The following is a 27,764-nucleotide window of genomic DNA, read 5'->3' on the forward strand; positions in this document are numbered from 1 at the left end:
ACGAGCAATCAAAACAGTGTGTCCACTTGCTCCGTTCTCTGTCATACGCAGGTGCTACAACACCGTCATCGCCTAAAACCGTGAGCTGGTTACAGTCCTTTTCATTTCCTGATCAGCTATCACTTTACACCGCGAAGGCCGTCAAAATAAGATTAAGGTCTTAATAAGGCACAAATTTCAAAGTGGAGCATTTCTTTACCCACAAGGATTTGGTTAGCACATTACTTCAGTGTCTGAGACCCAGGTCGGCTGAGCTGAGCTCCAATCTGTGGCCAAATGAAAAGAATCCCTGGAAGCGAAGATCCATCATTCGTACTCTGCAACGGTTCTTATAAGGTTACAAAAAGTTGTTTTTCATCTTGATGATGCACAGAGGGAGACCAGTGATACCGCGTGGAATTTTCTTATCTGAAGCCAAATGCTCCTCTGCTGTCAGATGCTTCGGTGGAATCCATAGTTCTCCAACTGTTGGCTTGCCATTCATGTCCTGTATCAACTGACAAATAATACGTACAATATGCACAGCTGCTGTTTTGAATACAACATCTGGCACCGGTGAAGTGCACTACAGTTGTACAAAACATCCTGCATAACAGTATTGGGGAAGACTGGCACGCTATCAGCATTTCTCTTCATAAAGACATGTTAATATGGATGTGGGTCTGAGTTGAGTCTCAAGTCTGTGGGATGTGAGTCTGAGTTGAGTTTCAAGTCTCTGGGATGTGGGTTTGAGTTGAGTCTCAAGTCTGTGGGATGTGAGTCTGAGTTGAGTTTCAAGTCTCTGGGATGTGGGTTTGAGTTGAGTTTCAAGTCTCTGGGATGTGGGTTTGAGTTGGGTCTCAAGTCCGTGGAATACGAGTCTGAGTTGAGTCTCTAGGCGGTGGAGTGTGAGTCTGAGTTGAGTCTCAAGTCTGTGGTATGTGGGTCTGAGTTGAGTCTCAAGTCTGTGGGATGTGAGTCTGAGTTGGGTCTCAAGTCTGTGGGATGTGAGTCTGAGTTGGGTCTCAAGACTCTGGTAATGTAACCATTTTACTTGCCATCTATAATGATCAGTAAACTTAGACCAGTCTGCTGAGTTGTTCTATGCAATGTTGATACTGGTAAACATTTTTAAATTGTTTTAGGCCAAATCTTTATCTCAAAATTATATCTCAGGCATCAGGCAGTGTAATCTGAACCCTTTCATCTAAAAGCTTTCTGCGAGGGAGCTTTTAGGGGAATTAAATTCTCCAGCTGTCTGGTTCCTATTAACACCGCTGTGAACAATTGTGACTCATTAAGTTTCTCTAGAACAGAGCATTTTACACGAAACCACTCTGAGCAACTTTTTTATGTTTTAACAGTTTTACTCAGTGGAATTCATCATTAATGCTTTTCTGACCTCTGAAAACCTTCCTCTCTCCCTGTCTGCCTATCTCTCTGCCTCTCTCTCTACCTCTCTCTCTTTGCCTCTTTCTCTCTCTCTCTCTCTCTTTGCCTCTTTCTCTCTCTCTCTCTCTCTCTCTCTCTCTGTCTCTCTCTCTCATCATCAGACTGGTGTTTCCCAAGAGGTCGTAGAAGATTTAGCACGGGGTCAGGGTCAGGTGCTGACGTCCCACCGTTGTTGAGTCTCTCTCAAGACTTGGCTGCTGCCAACTATATCGGGTCCACCTGATAGCGGTGCGTCCGGCTCAGAGGTAGAGGCCAAGTGAGTGAGTGCGTATCTCACAAGCACTTTTCACACGCATACAGCTGTCCTGAACTCTATCAAGGGAGAGAGAGAGAGAGCGAGGGAGAGAGCAGCAAAGAGTGCTATAATAATGGAAACACTTTAAACAGGCTTTATCATTCTTCATGACTAACGTGTCTTAAATGAAACCTTTAAAGTGGGTTTTTGATTAATCTAAGTACTTTCTAATGAGATGATGCAGAGCACTCTAGAGTAGCAGCGCAATAAACATGGGTCTGTATCACGTCTCAATATCTAAACATGTGGATAGGGCTTCTTTTGTCCAAAAAAGGGAATATCTGAACATCTGTCTGTAATGAAGACAGTAACAGTATCAGTATGTCTGACTGGACCTCTTATTCTATGTCATTCCATGCATTTTCATACTAAAGTTGTTTTTTCATACTAATATTTATTTATTTTTAAACATATAATACACTTTTTACATCATTTCTCAAGGCCTATGAAACTGATGGAATTAACCAATAAGTTTTGACGCAGTTACACAATCAAAACCTGAGACGTTGCATATTCACACAGGCCCAGCCTGACTTATTATGGCTATATCTATGGTTATATATGGCTATATATCTTATAGAGAAAGAAGGTAATTCATGTTCTTTGTATGTGTAGCAGCTGCCTAAAAGATAGGACTAAATTAGATGATTGTGTAGTATTAATTTTGTGCAGTGAATAAAAATAGCTGATGTAGGCTATAGCTTGATAAAACCCTATTTATCTTAACCTCTTAACCAAACTGACTAACCAGCTTAACACCAATGTTGACTGTCTTTCGAACTAGCTAATACGTTAGGTGCTAAGCTAAATAGGAAATGTCTAGTACTTTAGAAATGGAGAACTTTAGAAATGCAAAAGAATGTTTTAGCTTGTCAATAGTATTGCTTTTATGCTTGCTAGCCAGCTAGTCAATTGTTTTGGATCTTCTGATACTTTGTTGTTATAAGTTTAAAGTTTAAATTGTTAGATAACAGAGCAAATATTAGCTAGTGACATAAATACCTATAAAAGTGCTGGAGTACCTAGCTAAAATATTTGTGTTTATTTCTAGTGGAGAATCATTTACTTAAAGGATTCTGTTTAACTTTCAGTTTACTGAAATGTTGGGTAACTGATTGCCTCACTTTTTATAAATAAATTAACTAATTTATTTCAAATTGATTTTACAAATTGATTTGAACATAAGAAAATTGTTAGTTCTTAAGTATAGCAGTATGTAAATCTGAAGTTCAGGATCAAAAGTTAATATTTCTAAGCAACATTTGCTACATTTCTGAAAACCTAAATAATTTGAGTAAAATATCAGTTTATTCAACAGTAATTAAACTTGTAATGTTTTAGTGAGAAATAGTACATATTCTACAGTCACATGCAAAAGTTTGAATACTTCTGGTGAAATTACATTTACATTTTCTAAGTGAAATAAGTTAACAAATCTTCTACAAAGAACACACTGCTGCACATTTTAATGCACAATTACTGGTTATTTACTGAATTTAACATACTTTGTTGATTATTAACATCATTTTTATTTGTTTATTTGTTTTCAGTGTTTTTCATGTTGTTATCAGAGTGCTAAGACAGTATTGTGTTGTAAAGATTGTTTCACTGTCTCGCTTGCCTTGAAGCAGCTTCTTAAAGATTTTGGGCTCAATATGGACTTCAGATTGGCATGACTTGACCTCAGCCAATACATTTTGCACTAAAATTAGCAGGAACGTATCATATTTAAATCTTTTCACTGTAGAGGATGTAGAAAATTATTTTAACTCAGATCAACAAAACATGCAATCTGTCCAACTTGTATTCAAACTTTTGCAAATGACTGTAATTAATAGCATAACAGCTGAGACATTATGCAATTTGAAGGTTGGTGTTTCTGTACATATAAATGAGCATGGACTAAACATAGTTGTCTTTGTTGATATGTATTTGATGTTAATGAAATGAGATTTTGTTAATTATTGCAGTGGCAACAATATCACTGCTAAGATGAGGGAAGTGATGGCAGTGGTTTGTGTTTTTGAGCGTAGGCGTTTATTGTGTTTGGGTTTGTGAAGTCAGGGATTTACAGTATGGGGTTAGAGGTCTTGACAGTGATGTAGAACTCGAATCAGGAAACACAGCCTGCAGTCTGACACAAATCGTTTTATTTTCCTGACTTGTAACTTGACTTGGACTCACTTATCTATATTTGCTACTGGACTTGGTCCATGATCTGATCACTGTAAATATATAAAAAATTGTTTCTTCAGTTTGAAGCAACTGAAAATACTCATAAACCCAAAAGTTCTGCTTAAATATAAACAGTGTGTTACTGAACAGAGATTTCCCAGTCTGTACTGAACAGTGAAGTTCCTGCTTCACAGCTGCAACAAAAACACACCATATGCACTGTTTGCAAGAGAAAATAAGATAAGCTGGGCGCAACATCCAATTTTTCTGTGGCATTTGTTTTACAAGGTAAGTCGATGAATTTACTTTACTATGCTAATGAATTACAGTAGCCTTATCTTAGTTCAGTATGTCTGTACTAGTGGAGCTGCTCTTGTTATTCAATCTGTGGACCCACTGAGCAGGAAAAGCTGAGCAGCACAGTGTTGTCTTGAAACATGTATTTTAGTATGTGTTCTTCTAATTTTCCATTGACTCTGCTGTAACAGGCCTACATTGGCCACAAACAGATGTGTGCGCAATATGTCCAAAATTTTGTGGACACCTGCTCATCCAGAGTTTCTTCTGAAATCAGAGTATTAATAGGGAGTTTGTCCTCCTTTGCTGCAGTAACAGCCTCTACTTTTACACTTGATATTGGAACATTGCTGTGAGGATTGGGTTGCATTCAGCCACAAGAGCATTAGTAAGTGAGGTGCTGATGTTGGGTGATTAGATCTGGATCACTCCAGCTCATCTTGAAGGTATTGGATGGAGCTCCATCACTCCAGAGAACACAGTTCCACTGCTCCACAGCCCAATGCTGGGGGCTTTATACCCCTCTAGCTGTCACTTGACATTGGGCATGGTGAACTTAGGCTCATGTGAAGCTGCTCCAGAGCATCGCATTCTATTAACAATGCTTTTCTGTTTCTGGATTCTTTTTAATGGATAGTTTAGACACAATAAGGCTCTTTAAAATAACACACATTTTCAATGTTTTTCATAATGTTTTTGTCAGAGTGCTAAGACAGTATTGTGCTGTAAAGATTGTTCCACTTTTCTTGCCTTGAAGTGGCTTCCTAAAGATTTTGGGCTCAACATGGACTTGAGAATGACATGACTGGCTCGACCTCATGAGTGATCAATGCAGCAGCAAACAACAGGACAAGGATGAGTGCTGGCAATAAATACTACTCCAAGTAAAACCAAGCACAAATTGGAACCAACAGGGAGTAATGGGAATCATTTGCAGTTCTGAAAGGCACACTGCACAGGCAAATCATGTTAACAATATTCATATTTGTGATTCTCATAGATGGGCTCAGTGTTTACACAAGTAGAACATTCTTCTGGCAGAAGTTTACCTTAGTTCAGATGGATTACATTCATCAGGTCATGACTGCACCACCCATAAAGGCCGAACAGCAGCAAACTGCGGTGTAACTTGCTGAAGGACGAGTACTGGCAATTAAATGCTCTATGAAAAAGCCTGTTGATAAAGTGTTCAGCACTGAACTGTACTCAGCACTGGTATGGATACATAAACCCCTCTATTCCGAGAATTTAGCTTGGGCACTTCCTTTAGGACAGGCATTCTAATCTGTGAAAGGGAAATATTCTCTCTCCGAAAGCACCAAAGTCAGATACAAAGCGACCATGGCCCTCTGCACAGAGCTGAACACAGACTGCTACTTTGTCGATGATGATGTCAGATAGAAAAATGTATCTCTTTGCTTTTTCTTGCGCAGGCTTCGGAGAAAATTCTGAATGTCTGGATGAAAACTTTGTATTATGTGTTATTATATGCACAGATCATTGCAGTGTCTAATATTTTGAGTGGTTTGTGTGGAAAGTACAGCAACTACAGTCATTTCGTTTTATGTGTACATGTTTGTTTGGTGTTATTTGTCATATGTTACTTTGTATGTTGTACACTGTATATTCTCTATACAGAATCTTAAAGGGGAATTCCACCAGATTTACACTGATCATTAAGATGTAAACAAAGTGGTCTGATATGAAATGCTGTGTTCTTGAGAAACTTGCCAAGACAGAATTGTTCACAGTGGTGGTGATAGGCCAGATGTCTGAAGAGTTGAGTGCTTCTAAAATCTCTGTCACAGGAAGTTATTAACTTAAATAATTATGAATACACTAGCTGATGCCCATGACATTGTTTTACAGTAGTTTTGAGAGTAAAGCATACTTTTTAAAATATGTTCATCGTGGAGACATACAGGGCATTGTAAGGCAAAATAGTCCCCAAAGAAAACTTTTTTTCTCTGATTTACAACTGTTTTACTATCATCAGCATTACATATAAAAACTCAGAAGACACCTCGGTTCAGTGGTGGTTTTGGATAGTAAATGAATTTGTGTTGTTGACATTGTGACCCCTGGTTCTAATCAGAGTACGCAAGTTTCTCCGCAGTGCACCATTTCACATCAAACCACTCTGCGTGACTGTATGTTCACATCTCAGTGATTAAATCATGTTGAAACTTCGAAAAATTGGTGGAATTCCCCTTTAAGTGGTGAGGAAGCAGTGGCAGTTTTCAACACAACTGTAAAGTATAGGCTGAACTGACTCTAATATTGATAAAGCATGGTAAAATTGATTATCCTCTGTGTTTCTCTCTTCTCCTGTGCCAGAAGAACATAAGATAGTAGGAAAGGAGCTTAGCAGAGCTGTTGGCTTTGACCATGGTCCAGTCCAGTGGTGGGTGGTTGATATCAAAGGTACATAGCACTGGAGATGGATTAAGTGCTTTGATGAATGTGAGCCTTCACAAAAATGTTTTCTTTGAGAAATCATTTTGGATGAGAACTGTGGGAAGCACAGCCAACCTTATCACTGCCACGATCAGAGGCAGCGTGTCGTCCGTGCTGGCTGCAGGATCACTGGTCTGGAAAAGTAGGCCTTAATGTGCACCATTTCCTCAGAAATCTCTCAGACAGTGAAATTGCTGTCTTGTATATGTGAGACGTCTCAGAATGTTCGTCTTGGTTGTAGGCTGAGAACCGCTTTCTCACACAAGCCTCAAGCTATCAACATCCACACCAGTGCTTTATCATCTGTAATCGCCAGTGTCTCACAACATCTGCAGAGTCTTTCCCTCCATGGATTTAATGCTGCCTTCAAATGGTGTCAGAATTATCGGAAATACAAGTTTCCGACTGGGAAATTTCACTTGAACAATCTTCCAAGTCAAGCTTATGAGTTTCCGACTGCAGACTCCCATCTGCTAACACAAGCACAGCATTAAATCCAGAGTGATATTTAATAACTTTATTATTTATTGGTCTGTATCATTCATGTCCCCATGGTTACAGTGTTATACAATTAATTTACCTGAAAACTGAACCTGAAAAAATGAAACATGTGATAACACTTTATTCTGATTAACTCCAATATTAATAATAGGCACAGGTTTTCAGTCAAATTTGATATTTATGTATAAGAAATATTTCCAATTATTAGAAAAATATTTAAAAATTCCCCTCCCCCTCAAAAAATAAGTTTGAACACCCCCAGTCTAACTAAGTGAAATTTTCTAAGTGAAAATAACACATCCTCCACAGAGAACACACTTAAATATGACAGCTTTTGCTCATTTTAATGCAGTTTTTTTTATCTATTTATCAGTATTTATTTTACTGAGAAAAAAATAAAACATAAAATGTAAAACAGGCCATAACTTCTGCACAGGCCAAATTTTATGTTTTATTATATTTTCTAAAATGTTAAATTCAGCAAATAAACAGTAATTATTAAAATTAAAATGTGCAAAAGTTTGTTCTCTGTAGAAGATTAAGATGTTAACTTATAAATGGAGCAAGATGATTTTCTTATCACCTCCTATTGATTTTTATAGAGACATAAATTGCAGGAGTAACACTAGCGTAAAGCACGTGGCAAAGAGCGATAAAGAGTTGAGCTTTTCTTAATTTTATGCAAATGAGAAGGGAGTTTCTGTTAGGAAACTCTGCTACATAATATTGACATAACCGTGTCATAAACATGTCTTTGCAGATGTCATATGGTGTGATGAACCGTCATGTTCAGTAACAAAGCAGTGTCCTATTACAAGTGATGATTGAGGTCATGATGTTTGATGTCATGGCAGCTTTTGTGATGTGCTATTTTTTGCTATGCACTCTAGTTAACAGTCATAACAGCAAACATTATGACATCTGTCATGACAATTACCACACTGTTATATTACTAAACAAAATCTGTTATGACAGCATAGGACATCTGTTATGACACGGTTACATATGTAATTTTTATTTTATGTCTTCATTTTATACATTAAATTGTGTGTATTTTATACTATTGTTGCTTAATTTTCCTGTGTTGCCTTTGTCTTGGGATATAGATGGTTTGTTTAATTTTAAAAAGTTCACAAAAAATAATAAATAATATATCAATAATCAATTGAAAAATACAATATATTATTATATATTATACATTATTTATCATATAATAATAATATTGTTTTTCCTCTAAAAAATACCTTTTGGTGAATATAAATATTTAAATCCACAGTATATATGTTATTATTGTGTATAATACAACAAAAATCATAAATATGGCAAGTGAAGTACTGTGCTTTCCAGCTTGATAAACTGTTATTTTCTAAAAAAAAATGCTTGGAGAAAACTCCAGCTGGCTTGAAGGCATAATCATTATTTTTTGAATGGAGACCTTTTCCGGGAAGGTCTCTTGCAAAAAGTAACATTTTTAACAGGAGTCTTGAACTTAGGCTAATCACTGTGGCTTTAGTTTGTTGTCTTTAAATCAAGGAAATTTCCTTTTACTTGATCAAGGTCAGCATAACTTTAAGATTTCATCTAACCCATTTAAAGCAGGCTGTTTCATCATAATTTTGTTTTCTTAATCGCTCATCAGAGGTGGAAGAGATTTGCTCTGAGATCTGCAACGCTGACTGAATTTCAAAGCTACTTGTGCTGTGTTCCTGTAGTTGAAAAAGAAGCCAAAAGCAGAATAGAATTCCTTTATGAATGAATGTCTGATACAACAGTGTATTTGTTATTTCCATATCAATAAAGGTTCTCAATAAGTAGCTTCTCCCAGGAGCAACTGCTAAATGCATACCGGTGACTTAAAGGGGAATTCCACCAGCATTTCGAAATTTCTGCATGATTCACACACACACACAGACACAGACACACACACACAGACACACACACATCTTCTAAGCTGCTTATCTTTCTGGGTCACGGAGCAGGAGCCTCTGCATGATTCAGTCATTTATTAATTGTTTGTATAATTCAATAAAAATAAAGTCATTCAGACGGGTTTTAATGTGAAATGGATAATTGTAGTGGTGGTGATAGGAACCAGGGGTCGCGATGTCTATGATGCAAATATAATCATTTTATTTATCACACAAAACCACCAGTTAATCTACACGTCTTTTGAGTTTATATATGTAGTGTTGATTGGTAAAAATGATAAAAAATAGTAAATGTGAAAAAATAACTTTTCCTTATGAATTATTTTGATGTGTTAAAAAAAAAACTTTATTTCAAAACGATCCTAAAAAAAAAGGCTCAGACAACAGCTGGCGCATTCATTTCTGTAATGATCTTCTGTGAAGCATTAAACTCTTCAGATGTCTGTTTCCTGCCACCACCAATGTGAACAATTCTGATTTGGTAAGTTTCACTATAACAAACCATTTCATATCAAAGCACTCTGAATGACTTTGTTTACTTAACAGCCATTTAATTATGCAGATATTACAAACCTCCTTTAATTGATTATCACTGAGAATTATGTAACTGGACTTTTAACGTGTGCAAAGGCTTGATATAGCCACGTTTCCCATCTAAAATCCATTACACCCTTACTGTGTAAATACAGTTAACAGCATTCAGAGACATTTTGTTTGTTTACAGAGCACTGGGGAGATCACTAATCTTCTTTTTGCCTTGAGGAGTTCAAACAACAGCTTATGCAACCAACATCTCAATTCACAACACACACAGTCGCCACCCCACCCCCTCACGTTCAAACACACAACCACTGCTTCTTCCACCTAAGAATCTTCCAGATTATTAAGATGCTCACTGGTACAGTGGCTTGTCATTTTTGTCAGTATTAATCAGGCCAAACTAGTATATTTCACTGATTTTTATTTAAATGAAAGGACCATGAACCTGCTGAACAAATGTAGATGGTAACACTGTGTTTTAAGGAACACATATTGAAGGTTTATTAAAAGGGAATTCCGCTACTTTTTTTAAACATTTCTGCATAATTAAATGGGTAAGATGTAAACCAAGTCATTCAGAGTGGTTTGGTGTGAAATACACTGAGAAACTTACTGAGTCAGAATTGTTCACAGTGGTGGTGATAGAAACCAGACATCTGAGGAGTTTAATGCCTCTAAAAGCTCCATCACAGAAAGTTATTAGATAAAAGAGTTATTAATAATCTGGCTGATGTCTGGGACGCTGTTTTCAATAGTACTGGATAACAATTTAGCTTATTCCTGGCAAAGAGGTACATTGTAAGGCAAAATAGTAAGCAACAAAAACTTATTTTTCAGAATTATCTGAGTGTGTAAGTTTCTCTATAATGAGCCATTTCATATCAAAACACTGTGAATTAATTTGTGTATATGTCAGGGATTGAATTATATGGAGATTTTTGAAAAGCAGTGGAATTCTCCTTTAAGGTCTTATTCTTTGTTCGGTAAAGCCCTAAATCATTAAGCATTGATCTGCATTAGTATACAGTTAAAGGTCTTGTAGGAAAAACACTACTAATCGCATTATTAGTTGCAATAATGCACAATAAACACTTGTTATGCAAACTACTGTGCATTAATAATCATCTAAATTCACATTGTATTGGTGTATAATTGCAGCCATTGATTCCCACAGGTTCTAGGTAACTCAAGTGTATTGCAATTTTTGAGTTCTATTTTAGATCTAATTAGAGTTTAATAAGTCACTAATACTTCAGGATGTCCTAAAGTGCTGTTTTAGACAATGAACTCTTATGAAACAAATGCTGATATATCAGTGAAGTGTTTATTCTTTCTGAGCAACTAAAATACCATAAATCGGTATTGAATTTGTGATGCAAATTAACTTAATGAAACCTTGCACTTTTTTAGCCTCTAATTAGTGATGACAATAACTTTAGAATATTAAGCACATTGTGAAATATCACTGCCTCTTATTAGCTCTAAACATTAACGTTAACTCTAAACGTTAAACGTTAACTCTAATATAACATAACAGACATAACAGACCTCAAATGATGCATTAATATAGGTCATAAAGAATAAAGCATAATGCATAGTGAATAAACTATTTTAGAATAGAAGCATCTAACAAAGAAGAAGAGCTTAGTAAACCATGGAGGGAAAACTTCCAGAGCAAGAACTGTCAAAGCTAATGAAAGAAGGTTTTCTCACAAACTGTTACTGTAACCTTTGGTAAGCTGAGAAGATTTACAGTAAGAGGAATGAGTGTATACTTCAAATGAATGACCATTCTGTGGCTTGCCGCCTCTACAGAGCCTTCCTCCTCAAAGGGAACTCCTGACTGCGGTTTGCCTCGGCCTTTGATCGCCTGCTACTGGAGTATTATCATCTGTCAGCTATTTCGGTGTCCCCCCTGTCATTAGCTTAAGACAGCTCTATTTTTAAACGGGCACTTTGAAACAGCGCCTTATGCCATCTTAAGCTGGGCACTTTTTTATTTTATTTTAGAGAACATACGGTTCCATGTGTGTGTGTGTGTGTGTGTGTGTGTGTGTCAGAGGTCTGCTATCCGACCAGAGCCCGACAGGGCCCAACATAATATTGTATTGGGCCGTGTTCAGGCCAGTTTTGCACGTATTCCATTGGGTTTGGCTCAGACTTGAGTTTATTTTCAGCCAAACTTGTGTATTTCATTGATTTTTATTTATATGACAGGACCATGAATCTGCTGAACAAATGTAGATGGTAACATTTTGTTTTCAGGAACACATATATGAATATGTGAAAGTTATTGAATATGAAAACTTATTGAAGGGGAATTCCATCAATTTTTCAAAAATACTGCATAACAAAATGGGTAAGATGTAAACAAAGTAATTTAGAGTGGTTTAGTGTAAAATGTTCTGTTCTAGAGAAACTTACCAAGTCAGAATTGTTCACAGTGGTGGTGATAGGAACCAGACGTATGAGGAGTTTAATGCCTCTAAAAGCTATTCGCATTCAGGCGAGTACTCCATCGGGTTCGGCTCAGCTTTGGGTTTATTGTTTAAAAAGTGATTTTATATAGATAGATAGTAGATTTGTGCCTGTTTGAAGATGTATACCTATGTAAATTTCACTGAAATAAAAAGAAAGCTAAAGATCTTCACTGTTGAATCATAATGGCCTGGTCATTACATCAGATAAAAAGCTCACTAGTCTTGTACTGCAACCCCAACATGGGGCTGCTTGGCACATGATATGAGGATGGTTGGCACAACATTAAAAGGCTATGAGTTAAAAGAATGAAGCAAATAATAGAAGTAACCATAACTTTTATTTAAAACCACAAAAATAAACATTCAATGTCAACCAAATAACATTTTAAATAACATAAAAAATAACAGTAACAATTAACCTTGGCCTGAACAGTAGCAGACTTGTTACAAATGTAATATAAATTTCATATAAACAGTAATATAAAATAGTATTGCATTCCAGTTGTGTTAGTTACTGTGCTATTTAGCATGTGTGCAGCTTATAGTATAAAATAATATATGTGACAATAGCCCAACACTTTGTCAGGCTGATATGTGCTGACCAATCCAAAATCAATGTGCCAACAAACCACACCTGCATAAGGACACAACTCTCTGTATTTACTTCATGCTAGCTAGCATTACTTATTCTTGGCTTTAAAAATTATGTATCAAAATGTCAAAATATAGCATTGCTATGACCTAAAATGTATTTATTAAATTTATTTATATACTTGTGTATATATTTCTGCTTCTATGTTTATAAAAAAAAATTAAAAAATTAAAAAATGAATGTATGTTGATCAAGAAGGCATTATCATGTTACAATTTTGTGAGAGCTCCCTTTACTGACCCAGATGTTAGCATTGTGCCCACCAACCGCTGTGCCAGCCAGTCCTGTTTTCCCTGACTTCCTCACGCTTAAGTCAATTAAGAATGTGTTGACTGCAGCAAAAGCTCAGCTTTCAAATAAGTGTGAAGAGTTTTTCATTTAGAACATGTTCTGTAAATCAGTTGAAGCAAAGCAAACCAATGTAAAACTATGTCTTTGGTAATCAATGAACTGATATGGGAACTGTGGGCTGACACTGAGGTCTGATATTTTAGTTGTTCATATCTGTCAGTGCCAATGCAAAATGTGTGAAATTGATGTCATAATTGGTTTACAAGACCAAGTGAAGTTGAAACATCTGTCCATTGCCAGTATTTGTAAGCATATACACTGTTAGTAATAAAGGTTCTGTGCAGGTACATTTTTCATTCATCTAGGTTTTTCCAGGTGAAAAGTACATATTTGTACCTTTCTATAACCTAATGTTTCAAAACAGAACAATAAAATAAAAAGCCTGGAGATGAGACGGGGTGTGTGGAGTCAATACAACTTAGAAAATATAATTTCAATGGATTATGGTACAGTTATGTTCCCTGACTAAAGGTACTGAGATGTACCCTTGAGGTGATAAGAGGTGACAGTTTTGTACCTTTTTTTCTGAGAGTGTATGTGCCTGGGGTGTTACCCCTCTTATCACTGTGGTGGTAGACTCAAGCGTACGTCTTCAGTACCTTTATTTCTGGAACAAAATTGTACTACAATCTGTTGTAGTTATACTTTTAAGCTGTGTTGACTCCAGTCACCCTGTCTTCTTAATTTACTGTTCTGATATAAAATATTAGGTTATGAGAAGGTACAAATACATGTCTTCCTCCTGTGAAAAACTTGTTTAAGGTGCACAGTTGGACCTTAGAACCACTGTTGTACTTCTGAGGGGTCATTTCCACAGTCGTACCTTGAGGAACGAAAGATGTACCTGGACAGAACCTTTTTCTGACAGTGTAGTTAAAATCGTCCATCTCTGTTAGTGCATACAAGTGGCTTCTGGTCAGGTTCAGGTTTCAAATTTAGCAGTAGCAGTTTTCCTGATTGGATTGAGTCTCAAAGTTTACGGGTGGAGTTTGGGCTTCAGTTTAGTGCCTGCACAGATCACTATTGTTTGTATGCACTTAGTAAACATAAATGTTATGTCCTAGTTATTTTTTCTGCACAGTTGAGAAATGTGTGTTGTTATGGTCCCAAACAGGACATAGCTCATTTGTTCATGTGCCAGCATGGTTTATGCAGGAGCTGCAGGACTGGACGACTGGTTCACAGCCTCTAAAACCACTACGACTTCACTCTGCATGCAACGTTTTCTTAATATAGTCATCATCTGGTTTTGTGTGTGGATAATCACGCCAATTTAACATGCTGTCATCCTGTTTTTACTCTCACCACCTCGTACGTGGTTTAAGGCCATTTCCTAAGTGGGCACAGAGGCTATTTTTATTATGGAGAGGGTGAAGTTCCCATTTCATGTGTGTGAGAGGCTTCCCTAACTGATGAGTTCCTTTAAAGTTACAATCTATAACTTTTAATACCATTTTATTTACCAGTTTCAACCATATTCTGAACACCTGCTCTCTATGGCTTGATCACTTGATCACTTTTGTTGCAAAATTGTGCTTACTTATGAATGGTGGGGTTCTATTACTCTGGCATTAAACCAGTCATAATCATTGGGCTGGGCTACTTTGTGTTGTTATAGTGAAGAAACTATTGAATCCCTTGTTGAAAGGAACTTTGTGTTTGTTTTAAACAGCCAGAGCAATGGAAGAAATCAGAGACGAGTAGTTTCCATTGGCTTCCATTAGTTTTAGTTGGAGTACGGCAGTTGAAAAACTGCTTGTTTGCGTGTGGCGCATGCAAAAAGATTAAAGAACCGTTATTTACTCTGATATTTTGGATTTGTGGGTTTCCGATGTGGTACAGCTCAAGGAAGACTACGCTGAAGTGAACTGAGCATGCATAACATCCCTTTAGTGTGGCAACATCTTTAGCATCATGGTATTATTTTTTCCACCAAATTGCTCCCAACCAAAATCACAGAACAACACAGTTCTCAGACATCTGGTTTAGTGTACATCTTTTTAATTTTAATGGTGAAGCAAAAAAATGGAACAAAAATACTGTAAAATAAATTAGATTAAAAAACCCACAAGCACATTTTTCGATTTGTACAACAAAGCAACGCAACATATTGGTATCTTGATTTCCATATATACAGAATAAAAAATATATAATTTTTTTATCCTTAGTCCACTTCTTTCAGTGTCGATTCATTTTTTGTCTTGATGAAGGAAAAGAAAACAAACATATACAACATATTTTCCTTTTTTATGCATTTTTTTCTGGATTCGACTTTTTTTTTCTCTTTTTACGTACTTATTTATGTATCTCACTATAATTTTTTTATGCATTCACATATATCCCGAGAGTTCAAACTGTAACTCAGATTTTTTAAGCTTTTTTTTTTCGTTTGTTTTCTAGGATTGCTTCGCTCTTTGACGTTGCACAAAGAAACAGTTGCCAGAACAAATTAACATCTGTAAAACAAAATTGTGGCATTGTTTGGATCGTACAGGGTCCCTCCAATATTTGGTGAAATATTTTCTAAGTAATGTAGAGATTAATCTCCCAATCTCATATATATATATATATATATATATATATATATATATATATATATATATATATATATATATATATGTCAATGCTGCACAATCACTTTCAAAACAAAAAAAAAAACTCTACATTGTTGGCTTAAGTGCTGTATTTACCATTTAGATGGCTACACACATATCAAGAGTGCAGCAGTGCAAAAAAGCACACATAGTGAACTAGTATGGAATGGAGACAGAGTCATACAGGGCATCTAGTCAGGTTGACCAGGACGTCTTCATGAGTCATTGTTCTAAATGAGCCTAATATGTTTTAAAACACTTGAAGCATAAAGTCTTTGGTGTTAAAAAAAAAAACACTACACAATGCATGTGTGCACTTGGTCCTGTCTTACTAATTTTCTTGTCCACTCCACCTGCCTGTCCTAACCCTTCTCTCTCACTTCTGTTCACCTCGTCCAACTTAAGCTAAAAGGTTTCGTCCCATTCGGAAGTGCTTCTCGTCTTTCGCTAAATACCATTTGTATATGTGGCTAGGCTGATCAAAAACGTTGGCATAGTGCAAACTGTAAACGTTCGTAATGTCTCTTTTTTAAGATAACAAAAAAAGAGGAGGAAAGGAAACATAATAATAACAATAATAATAAAAATAATAATATTAACAATACAAGTCATAATAATTAGAATAATAATAACAATAATAATAATAATAATAAACAGAAATGTTTGGTTCCAGCAGCCCGTCAAACTTCTTTCAAGTATCTCTCAACACACGACACACACACACAAACATACACGCACAAACACACAACATCAAACATACGTTCAAAAAAGTACAAAAAAGTCAACTTCCTCTTTTTTAAGTTGTAAAAGTAAATAGCAAATAAACAAAACAACACGATGAAAAATAAATCTTAATACTTGACAAGTTGCATAGTTTGAGATTTTCTGGGGTTTTTTTTTCAGGCACCTCATCATCGTGGTCTCTCTTTATGCAGGGCATGTTCAGAGAGGGACTGCTCTGCATTCTCACTCTCATAAATATCATCTTGCCCCTGGCATTGTAACAAAAATATATTATGTTTTCTTTTTTTTTCTCTTTTCTTTTCTGAAAGTGCCACAGAAACTGCTCCAAGTTACAGACACCCACAGGAAGGCCGAGCGTAATCGGCGGCCATGTCGAGAGAGAGGCCTGCTGTTGCATGAGAGTCTGTCTTGCGACTGAGTGCGATAGAGAGATGGAGATAGCAGGGACAGCTGTTCTCTTTCTCTCTACCCTCCACCTCGCTCCTTTTTTTCTTTTTTTGTCCATTTCCTTGCTGTCAGGGGGCAAGTTCTTGCCCTTGCCCTCCCACCTTTCCCTTTCGTCGCTCCATCTCTCCCTCTCTGCTCTCATTCATTTCTCTTCTGGCCACCTTATGAGCAGCCACACTCTTCCACGATCATGTTCTGGATGTCCTTCTTGACGATCTTCTGCTCTTCATTGTAGTAGAGCATGGACATGGCACGGAGGCGGGTTGGCACGCAGCACGACTTGATGTTGGTGAACGGGCTGTAGCCGCGCATGCGGTAGTGGTTGATGACGGTGGAGTGGAAGGAAAGCGACGTTCCAGTGATGCTGGCGATGTGACTCGGGCACTCGCCCTCGCAGTAGTTGGCGTGGTAGCCGGGCGGTGCGATGATCCAGTCGTTCCAGCCAATGTCCTTGAAGTTGACATAGAACTGCCTTTTGCAGCAAACGCGCACCTTGCCGTCACACTCCAGGCCCCTCTTGCGGCGCCGCCTGGGGCCCTGCTCCTCCACTTTGCGCACCACAGCCATCAGGAAGGGCCGGTGAGACTGCTCCCGCTCTCCGCCCCCTGGGCCCACCAGGATGGGTGTGGCCCGGGCATCAGCACACAGCGGACAGGAGACGCGCAGCCTCAGGGCGCTGCTGCCACCTTGCTCCAGCAGGGACTGCACACTGGCCGCCACGGGGAAGGTGTGCCAGCCGCTGCGTCGTGTGTCCACAGCTTTTTCAGCCACAAGCTTCTCTCCTGATCCTGGCAGCTGCAGCAGGAGCCGGATGGTGACATTGGTCCGAGTGCGGTTGCCCTTCGGAAGCCGCAGGAAGAGCCACACATTGGCCTGCTCCACCAAAGACATCTCGTCCCCCTCCTTGGAGATGAGGAAGTTTATCAGGCCTGGGGCCTCACCTGAGAAAAGAAAAGAAGAGCAGGGAGGGGTTTAGAAAAAACAAGTCATTAGGTAAATGAGTTATTTTGATGCAGGAGGTTGTCTGGATGACTCTATGGATGAACTTTGAGCTAACCACATCAGAGAAGTCAGTGGTTGGGAGTGGTAACATCAGTAGAACATTTGAGCTTTGTAGTGCGCCCATCGTTAAAGACTGACCAGCTTGCCAGGATTTCAGCAACAACAAGCTTTTTAACCCCAGGATTACTACATCCTAAGGTTTATTACTATGTAACTACATGGACTACAATGCAATGAGTTATTCCTTAAGAAGTGTGAAACAGAAGTTTGGTCATGGCTGTTATTAATATGTGCTGCTTTTCGAATTAAAGCTCTTTTTGAAATAGCAAGCCATCACTTTTTCTCAGTGTGTGAAAGGCAGTTTTTAAGATGAACACTTCTGAACTGTGAACTCATTTCTGGCACTCGTACACACACAAACACACACACACACACACACACACACACTGTCCCTCCCACTTAACTCTGCTCTTCCTGTACGCCTTGAAATTGAGATTAGTGAGAGTTAAACGATCAGTTGCACAAGCCCCTAGGCATCACCTCTGCTGGTTGCCGGCCAAATGATCTATTAAGAGCCTGCTGGCCTGCGGCGAACACTTCTGCAAGTACAGTAACGCACAACGGCCGTGACAACACACAGCACAGAGTGTCCAGCTGCAGGCCGTAACGTGCCATGTTTTCAGTGACTCGCTGTCTCCTTGGATCAGAAAAGGAGTCTCCCTCTGGCTTTGATCCACTGCACTTTACAGACGCAGGCGAGGCCTCTGGAAAGTCTCAGATCACAGATCATTTCCCAACTTTTAAACTAATCCTCCTCCATTTACTGAGGCAAATCTTCACAAAAAGGACTTTTGTAAAGCCCTTAAAGTTGTCACTGGATGATGTGACTGACTGTGTTTCTGTCGTTGACTCTTCCACAGTCGCTTGTAAATGGACACCTCATCAAATAGGTAGTGCTGTGAGCTCACAATGAGACATGTTGACAGGTGTTTGTAATATGGGATTCTTCATAATTCTGCTACACCAGCTTTTTAGTCCCATCACAAGAAATCCTCTTTCGAAAAGACCATCATTACTGTGAACTTAGTAAATCAACAAAACATAATTTGAACAAAAGTTTGTGTGCCCAAACTTTTGCATATGACTGTATTTCCAGATATCAGGATGTTTGTCAAAACACAGGATTAAAAAAAGCTCATTTTTAGAAAGTTGGCTGAAAATACAGAAAGTTGAGGAAAACATTTTAAGGTAACAAAAATATTTATTACATTATATTGAGAAAAGCTCTATTCTGATAGTAACTAGAGTTTAATAAATAGTTTATTAAACAGAGAACGGTGCTATAAGCCATATTATTATTATTATTATTATTATTATTATTATTATTACAGTGAACTGTATGGCATTGTTTCTGTGTTTAGCATCGCTGAATTAGAAAAGACCTGTTATAACCTTGTAGACCCCAGAAATCAAGTAAACCTGTTTTATCTCAGTCCAAAATACTTTGATCACAAAGAGTGGGTTTAGCATTTTGTCTGGCTGTGAAATGTCCTTTAGGGATAAATACACATTTTCTTGTTGTGAATGCTGTACTTCCATAAATTCTAGATGACATTTTTAGAATTTAGCCATCTCATAGTGCTGCATATTTATAAGATTACAGCATAATAACATTGTGATGATGTCAGTCTATCTGTGTGTGTGTGTGTGTGTGTGTGAGTGTGTGCGTGTGAGTGTGTGCGTGTGTGTGCGTGTGTGTTTGTGTATGAGTATGTGTTTACACATCCTGAGTCCCATCTGTCCAAACACAGAAGAGCTTCATGAACGGAGTCTAAAAATAATGGGCTTTTCTAGCTTTGGCCAACGCATTGTTTCCTTTTTAATCTGCGGCCCGCAAAAGAATGGGGCATCGCTAGCATTGGCTAAGCTGAGTAAACTCAGCTCCGGCTCTTCCCCAGCAAGGGCTCCAGTCTACAGGGAGAACCACCACCCACCCCACTGAGAAGGAGAGCGTATGGAAGCTCCCTTGCTCCACATGCTTCTCAATACATTTGAAGAGAGAGAGCGAGAGAGAAAGAGAGAGAGAGAGAGAGAGAGAGAGAGGTGAAAGACTACAGAGCCGTACAATAATCCCTCAACAATAAACACCAGTGTAACCACGAGAGTGTAGTTTGCACAGCTGTCCCCCACACAAAGATGGAAAATAACATTTACACATTCCTCTTCTCCCCCCGCCCACCCTTCCATGTCTTCAAACAGGGAGGAGGGAACAGTATAGAATCACCTGGGACCTTAAAGAGGCTTGGAGGTGGTGGTCGTGGGGCGGGGGGCTCAACTCCTCTTTAAACACTGCTTCGGTTAATGTGTTCTCTAATCCCACATCTCTATCTAGTTTACCTAAAGGGAGATCACCCGCTTTGATCTTCTTGTTGGCCTCCTGTCATATTGTATAGCTCGTAATACCCTGATGCTCAAAGCCTGAAAGGACAAATTTTCTGTGGCCAAATACTGAGAAAGAAAAGTTGAAGGAGAGATTGTTTGAACACGCCTATATGTGGATGGTATTTGTTTATACTCCTCTTGAGGATGATTGTAATGAGGAAATGTGATTTGTCTTTGGCTAATTTGTTGACAGTACTGATTAAAGGCAACAGTTGTAGCCCGTGAGCAAACTTGGCTTGGTCATTTTAAAGAGATTGGTGCTCACAGGGCTGGCTTATAGAACCGGTGGAGGAATGCGTTAACTCACCAGTGACAAATGCTTTGACACTAATGTGTCCTGTTAAGGTGTAAGCTTGCTATCAACTCTACACATCTGAGATCTTGCGGAGGATAGCACAACTTTAAAAGAAACAGACCGAGTAGCCTTGACATAAAAGACTTTGTGTGCAGATATCATTGCGCATGGATTGCACTTCAAGTACCCCTTCATAAATGAGATACTTGACCTATTTTCTGCCTTCACCCACTGCGAGCTGAAGTGAGCTATAAAACGCAGCGGATATTAGACCGCCTCCCTTAACGACGGGAGGCTGTGGGCAAGTTGACTTCCTCGACTGCAGTACCAGCATTGCGTATTTCAAACATGGCCATGTCAACTCTAAGGATGAGTTTCACAGACTAAACAATTCTGGTATGAGTGCACTAATATCAGAATGCCAAATCCAAAACAAGGAACTACCATTGAATGAAAGTCCCTTGCATAACCACTAACTTTCATGCAGGGAAAAACTGATGAATCTCTGAAGAAATTTCTTTTAAAAAGTAAAAATAAAACTTGCAAATTGCTCTGCTACCAAATAGATGCTGCCAGTCAAACACTTGGAGATTCTACTACTGATCCCAGAACTGAACTGATTCTTCTCCATTCAGTTCTGCAGTAAAGCTGTAGCAGGTCAGTTGATGCCTTTGCAGGAATAAAGTGCAACTGCAAAAACTTTTTTGACCCCAAGATGTACCTCATCAACTCAAGATCCTGCCTGCCTCCCTCACCTCACGTCTTGGTCCTACCTGAAGGCAGAAGAAATGCTAACGTTCTACCTCTCCATGCTCTCAGCCCCTTTGTCCGCTACAGAATGGTCATCCCTCTCCAATGCTAGGCTCAGGGTCCACAGGCCAGACAATAATGAAGGCACACCAGAAGGTAACTACTGACCCATTCTACTTTGGTTCAAGGTTCTCCTAGAGCCATGTAGTCATGTTAAATGACATGGAAATCCCCTTTGAGAATGATGCGGGACAATCTGTTGCACCATCAGAGGTTAATGTGACAGACCAATATAATGTAATTTGACTTGGATTACACTGGAGCTCAACGTTTAGGCTAAGAAACAGATAAGGTCCATAGGATGGAAAGCTCCAATTTAGCTATGACTCATTGCAATCGTTTCAATCTCAATGATTGTATCCGTTTCAGAATTAGTCTGTAGTCCCGCGTGCTCCTTTCCTGAGTCTAAGGCTCTCAAGGCAGCATCTGCAAGCTATAGCATACTAGTGTGAACAGGTTTGTATGATGCATCTGCTGTCAGAGTTACCAAGGCGGGGCGGTGGAATAGTCTGAGCCGGAGCTGCTGCATCACAGCTTCCATGTAAGCACAGAAATAGGTGACTAAGCTTCTGTCTTTGAGTTCAAACAAGCTGTAAAATACAATCTGTTATTGGGATGTACTACTGTTTCAAAAGTTGGGAAATGGAAAAGTGGCAAATAGTAAGAAATTTCCTGCTGATTAGCACTGAGTCCTCAGCCATAGTATTTGAAAACCCTACACTGTGCAATTTAGTGCTTTCTGGTTATCAGGTAAGGTGAACCCAGAAACATGGGAACACTAAACTACCCACTGGGGAGGTTCCTAGAACTAGTATTTGGAATGACTTGTTTTTGGTTTTGGAGAGAAGGGGCTCTGACTATTTATTGACTGGAATGTAAAGCTTGGCTTGTGGCAGGGGTCTGAAATCCCCAACGTGGAGCACCGAAATGACCGATTTAGGTCCTGCTCGGCTGACTTTGAGACAGATTCTTGTCATTCCTTTTCAGGGGAAATGATTTCAGTTCCAAAACACGTTATCTTCTCTTTACTACAGGGAAATCACCATCTTAGAGATTCTGGAGAAGCACTAATAGGGAAGTTTTTGAAATGCTTACTGTCATAGCTGTGGATTCCTGGAGTGCAGGATTTTTAGGTATACATCATAACACGGAAGGTCTCAATGACGAAGTAGACTCGGGAAAAGAGGAACAGCAGAGATGTGTTGGTCAAGTAAACGTTTCACAACATGTCAAGTCTCAAAGATGTGGCAAGCATGTCTAATCAACGCAAGCACAGCCCAAATGGTGGGTACACGCAGGCCAGTGACATGATTTGGGGCTGGCGGATGGTTTGACTGTGGTCTAGTGTGCAGTAGTAAGCAATCTTGGGAACACTTCTAGACTTGTCTTTTTTACTCTGCCTGAGCCACAGCTTCACACACAAGTTCCCAAGCCATCCCTTGTTTTATTTTTAATCTCACCATCCCCAAAGATATGGGAAAATATTTATAGGGGTCTGACTTTGCCACATCTTCTCCTTTTACTGTTTCAGCAGACAGGGTCTTGGAACAACCGACTGGCTTACAGATTGTTAGCTGCCTGGCATGAGTTTCACACAGGACCAGAATAGCCTCTATAAACCAAAGTTGTCTCTCTCTCTCTATCAGTGTGTGTGCACATGCCTGGCAGCAGTTGACGTTCAACATGAAAGATCACTGTGTTGGAGACTTTCAGAAGGTCTCTGGCCAACCACTGTGGAACGTATTATTTTATTTCTTTGACCTCTGGCAGTGAGACAAGGCTTGACCGCCACAGTGACAATGTCAAGGAACAAGAGTGCATTCCTAAGATGTGTATGTTCTGGAAGATCTGGTGAAGTTCTCAGTATTTAGTGCTGTTTACAAATTAGTGAATTCCTACAGTGTCTAAAGAATTAAGATTGGGATTAGTTTTGCATGGGAAAGTGGGATAATGTAGTTTTTTTATCTTTGTTACTTAATGAATTTAGTCTAGTCTACATCTGCAGATTCCAGAGGTTTTTACCTACTATAAAAGGAATTGTGGAAAGAGCCCCAGTTTATAGGCTATGAGTCCAGTGCGAATTGCCATGTCTGTACAATATATACATTTTTTTCATTTTTCCTGAAGTATGGATGCACTAACTCGCATTCATATGGCCCAAATCTACCTCAAGCATACAACTTGAACATTAAAACGTAAAATGACAGACAAAAAGTGATTTTATGTGGCAACATTGACTGCTGGCTCTACATTCCTAAGCCTGTGACAGTGTAAATGACATTACGTACAACAACTAGGCTAGTATAAATGGAATAACAGTTAAATGTTCAGACAAGTTTTCTATTTGCAAGCAGCCAATGGACCTTTTTTATGTAATGGCCAAGTGTAAATTGAGTGGACACCCACAGTTCTATAATTATTACAAAGATTTCTAATCCCATGCAAAATAGTCCTAAGCATTAGACATCCTGTGGTAAAATTACATTACCCCACCTCCCCACCTAATAGTACGTACGACTACAACTGAGCTGTTATTTGTGCTCATGCTGACACACAAACTCACTAACTGAACCACTTCAAAGATTTAAATTCAAACTGATTGTAATTTAGCTGTGAGAAATGAGATGCGGTTCAACAAATATATGAAATATTTCATGGAACCCCTCAGTATTATAAACACAAGTGTTCTAAAAGCACATTTGTTTCACAATAATGTAAGCACACTGAAGTCCCTGCTGTCCTTGCACGTAAAATACTTGTCTCTGGATACCGATAGCCTCATCAAGGTCATGTTTGACCTTAAATTACCAGGAATCTGCGATCATAACAGACTCATGCAGTGAAACTGAGCAACTGAGCGAACAACTTTGTGACGTGTATTAGAATTAGAGCTTCATGTTTCAAGTTAATCGTCACTGTGAGTTTAGCATCGGCAATTAGCCTGTCGTGGAAGGCAGAAATTAATGTATTCCATTTAGTGATATGAACAGTGTGTCAAAATCACTGGGTAACAACAGACACGCAAATGAGCACTCAGGTACAATATCAGTCACTGTGTTCATTAAGTGCGCTCTATTGCCTGTGCACGTGTGCATGCAACACCTTTGGATATTATGACTCGGAATGCAAATCAATGTAAGTGTAATTACTGCTGTCTTGACATCCAGCATTATAAACAGTAGATACTGACTAAACTAAACCAAAAAAAAATGACATCTCTAGCGTGTGCGTGTGCCCAATTCAGCACCTATGCGAAGAGGATGCTGCCACAAGCAACCTGTAATTTAGTGTCAACTACTTAACTGCAGTTGTACACAGTATCAAGTGCAAGATGAAATGTGAGGCAAGCGTGTTTACTCCGTTTCTCGTCCTATCTAGGACTCCAACAGGCATAATGATATCGTTCGTATGAAGGATAAACTGCTTTGTTGATAAACTCCTGCCTTCTATGAATACTGATGTTATTTCAGAAGATGTTCTCCAAGGCATTTCCCCCTGGTGGTCATTTCTGAGAACAACATGCACAGCAATAAGCATGTCTAGTGAAAAAATTGTACCACATGTTTTGTGCACATAATATACAAAAGTTTTGTTTAATATTAACAAAGTAGACAATTCTGTTGTTGTCACTCTAGGTTGTGTAATTTATGCTCTACAACTGTCAGGTGTAACTGCGAAAAGGGTGACTACAATAGGAATTTTAGAAAAGAGTTTCAGATTTGAGTGGAAAATCGTGAAGAAAGAAATAAGCTAAATGTAACTGATCTGGTATGAAGAGCAGTGGGTTGTTTCTGCAGGATCTGAGCTCTTTTTTTTCCTAAAGACATTTACACTCACAGCAGTTTAAAATACACAAGATTTGTCCACAGCTACATTTACATTCTAGACTGTAGATTATCAGGCCCAAGTTTAATTATAGGCTGCAGTCAAATTCCAGTCCAAAACCCTCTACTCTTAATTTTCTAGTAACTGTAATAGCTTTCAGGGGTCTCCTAAAGCATCTTTCCAGCTTTAGTGTGGTGCTTAAGTGGTTCAAGGACCCCTGAAGAGCCCCCCATTCATTTAAACCCTCAGCTAAGATGAACAAACTTGAGGACTGTGTTCGAGTGTTTGTTATTTGCCCTGTTCTTACGTCAGCTCCTGCATCTGGTTAACTTTTCCGTTGGTTCTTTGCTTTGTGTCTCAATGTATTTCTAAAGTCCATACTTCATTTGAACCCGAAAAAGCAGTCAAATAGCTCTGCTGTCTGCTGTTCAGGATGGATACATCTGCTGAGTGCTTTGGCACATCACTGCTAGTGCATTACTATATGTCAGTCTTTCACCTTGTTCTGCTGTATGACTCAGAGAGGAGCCCCGTCTTCTCTCGCATCATGACTTTGACAGCACCTTTGAACAGCGCTCGCTGCAACTGACAATACTCAATCAGCTCCCTATCTGCTTTATGAAGGCTGTCTGTCAGTCTTGGGGTAAATGCTGCTCTATAACCCTCATAGAGCTTCACACAGCAGTTTATGGCTGGAAGCCTCGGGGGGTTTCACAGATAATCAGCGATTCTCTAAAGCAGCAGGAGGTTTATGGAAAGCTCGAGAAAGAGGAGAGGGGGATATAAATGGGGGATAAGAATGCTACAGTCCTGGTCATTTTTTTCCAGCTTTCAGCTGAGGCAACAGGTTTTCCCTAAACTCTTTTCCCTCCCAGGTGCAATGAAAGTCAGTGGCCACACTACCCCCATCCCTTCCTCTCCTAAAAAGTTTGGAAGGAATTACAGCACTTTGAAGAAGTTGGCACAGCAGGACAAGCCTCACAGTTTTGTTAACCCCTTAAAGTCCAAGCTTATTTCCCAGTTTTTAATCTTAAGGCTTACTATCTAGTAATTACTATAGAATTATTATGTAAATTATGGCAGTAGGAGATGGAGCTAGAAAGCCATGGTTCCTTGAATTTTAAACTAGATACCAGTAACTTTATTAACCCTTTAGACTCTAGACTTATTATTAAGTTGTTAATGTTAAAGCTTAATAATGACTATGTAGTTACAACTGACTATGTAGCTACAACTGACAAGTTCTTTGAGTTCAAGATGCTAACACAAGTCCACCTGTTTAGTTCTGTCAAAGTCTTCGATCTGTCACAAATTCAGACTGGGACTCACCAGATTCAGCGAAGGTGATGATTTCGGTCTGCTCGGCGCTCTCTGCCTCCTGGCGGCTGTGAGGCTCGTCATCGATCAGGACGCTGCCATCCTGGGCCACGCGGCCCACGTGCACCTTGCGGATGGCATTGAGCAGGGCGGCACGGGGCACCGGATGAGTGATGTTGGGCCGAGCTTGCAGGTGCAGCATGCTGAGGATGTGCCTCTTCACCGCCTCCACCACGTCCTGCTGCGCCTCCGCTTCCTCCACTAGCGCATCTGGGCCACCCCGCCGCAGCCGGGACAGGGCGCAGGACGGGCAGTCGGACGGCAGGGAGCCCGAGGTAGCCATGGCACTGATGGAGCAACAGTGAGCCAGGAGCAGCAGTGCCCCGCTAAGGGCTGGCAGGAGTGTCATCCTCGGAGAACGGGCAGCAGACTCTGGAGGAGTGATGTAGACTAGCCGGACAGTCTGGCTGACCAGCATGAAAAAAGAAAAAAAAAATGAAGTTTTGAAAAGTTCCTTGGTCAGAAGGCTCTCTCTCCAGCAACTGAAAATCTGTCTTCTACCTGTGGATGTGCTCAGTCTGAAGGAAATAAAAAACAAAAAATAGATCTGAACTAGAAAAAAAAAAGAAGAAAAGAGGTAATCCTTGTTGAGCTGTTGTGAAGAGAGGTGCTGACTGAAGAGGATGAATAGTTCTGCCAGTTGTTTGACTTGTAGTGGTTCTCTCTCTTTCTCTCTCTGAGTCTCTCGTTCTGGGTCCTTGGGAAGTTTGTATGGGAAAGGCAGGCAGCTTCTGGAGGAGCCCTGGGGAAGCAGCGTGCTCACGAGAGGTCTGGGACTGCTCACTATGCAGTGTTGAATGGTTTTGTAGAAGTGGGTTGGGCTCTCTCACTCTCTCTCTCGCTGTATCTCTCTCTCTCCTCACTCTGCCTCTACTTTCTGTCTCTCTCCTCACTCTGACTCTACTTTCTGTCTGTAATTATACTTGTTCCCTCCCTCCCCTTCTTCCACCCCCTCTCTCTCTCCTGCCCTATCTCCCTCCCTCTTTCTCCGCTTTCCTTGTATCTTTTTTTTGGTATTCATTCTATTTGTAGGGCGGAATAACCCCCCCCCCACACCCACCCAGTTCCCTGGGGGCTTGGACTCCACGTATAGACATTTGTAAAGACGTGACACATAATTT

At 39.4% G+C, this 27,764-nt stretch overlaps 1 protein-coding gene across 1 annotated transcript; it reads right to left on the reverse strand.

Moving 5' to 3' along the window:
- Positions 1-15,759: 15,759 nt before the first annotated feature.
- On the reverse strand, positions 15,760-27,536 carry inhbaa (inhibin subunit beta Aa). The gene is made up of 2 exons (XM_036582512.1): positions 26,596-27,536; positions 15,760-17,833 (listed from the first exon to the last, which is right to left on the reverse strand). Exons 1-2 carry the CDS (start codon positions 27,059-27,061, stop codon positions 17,055-17,057), a joined length of 1,245 nt encoding a protein of 414 aa, XP_036438405.1. The 5' UTR covers positions 27,062-27,536; the 3' UTR covers positions 15,760-17,054.
- Between the last annotated feature and the right edge of the window lie 228 nt (positions 27,537-27,764).

This window comes from Colossoma macropomum, unplaced genomic scaffold (assembly GCF_904425465.1).
Source record: "Colossoma macropomum unplaced genomic scaffold, Colossoma_macropomum, whole genome shotgun sequence".
In the NCBI taxonomy this organism is placed as follows: domain Eukaryota; kingdom Metazoa; phylum Chordata; class Actinopteri; order Characiformes; family Serrasalmidae; genus Colossoma; species Colossoma macropomum.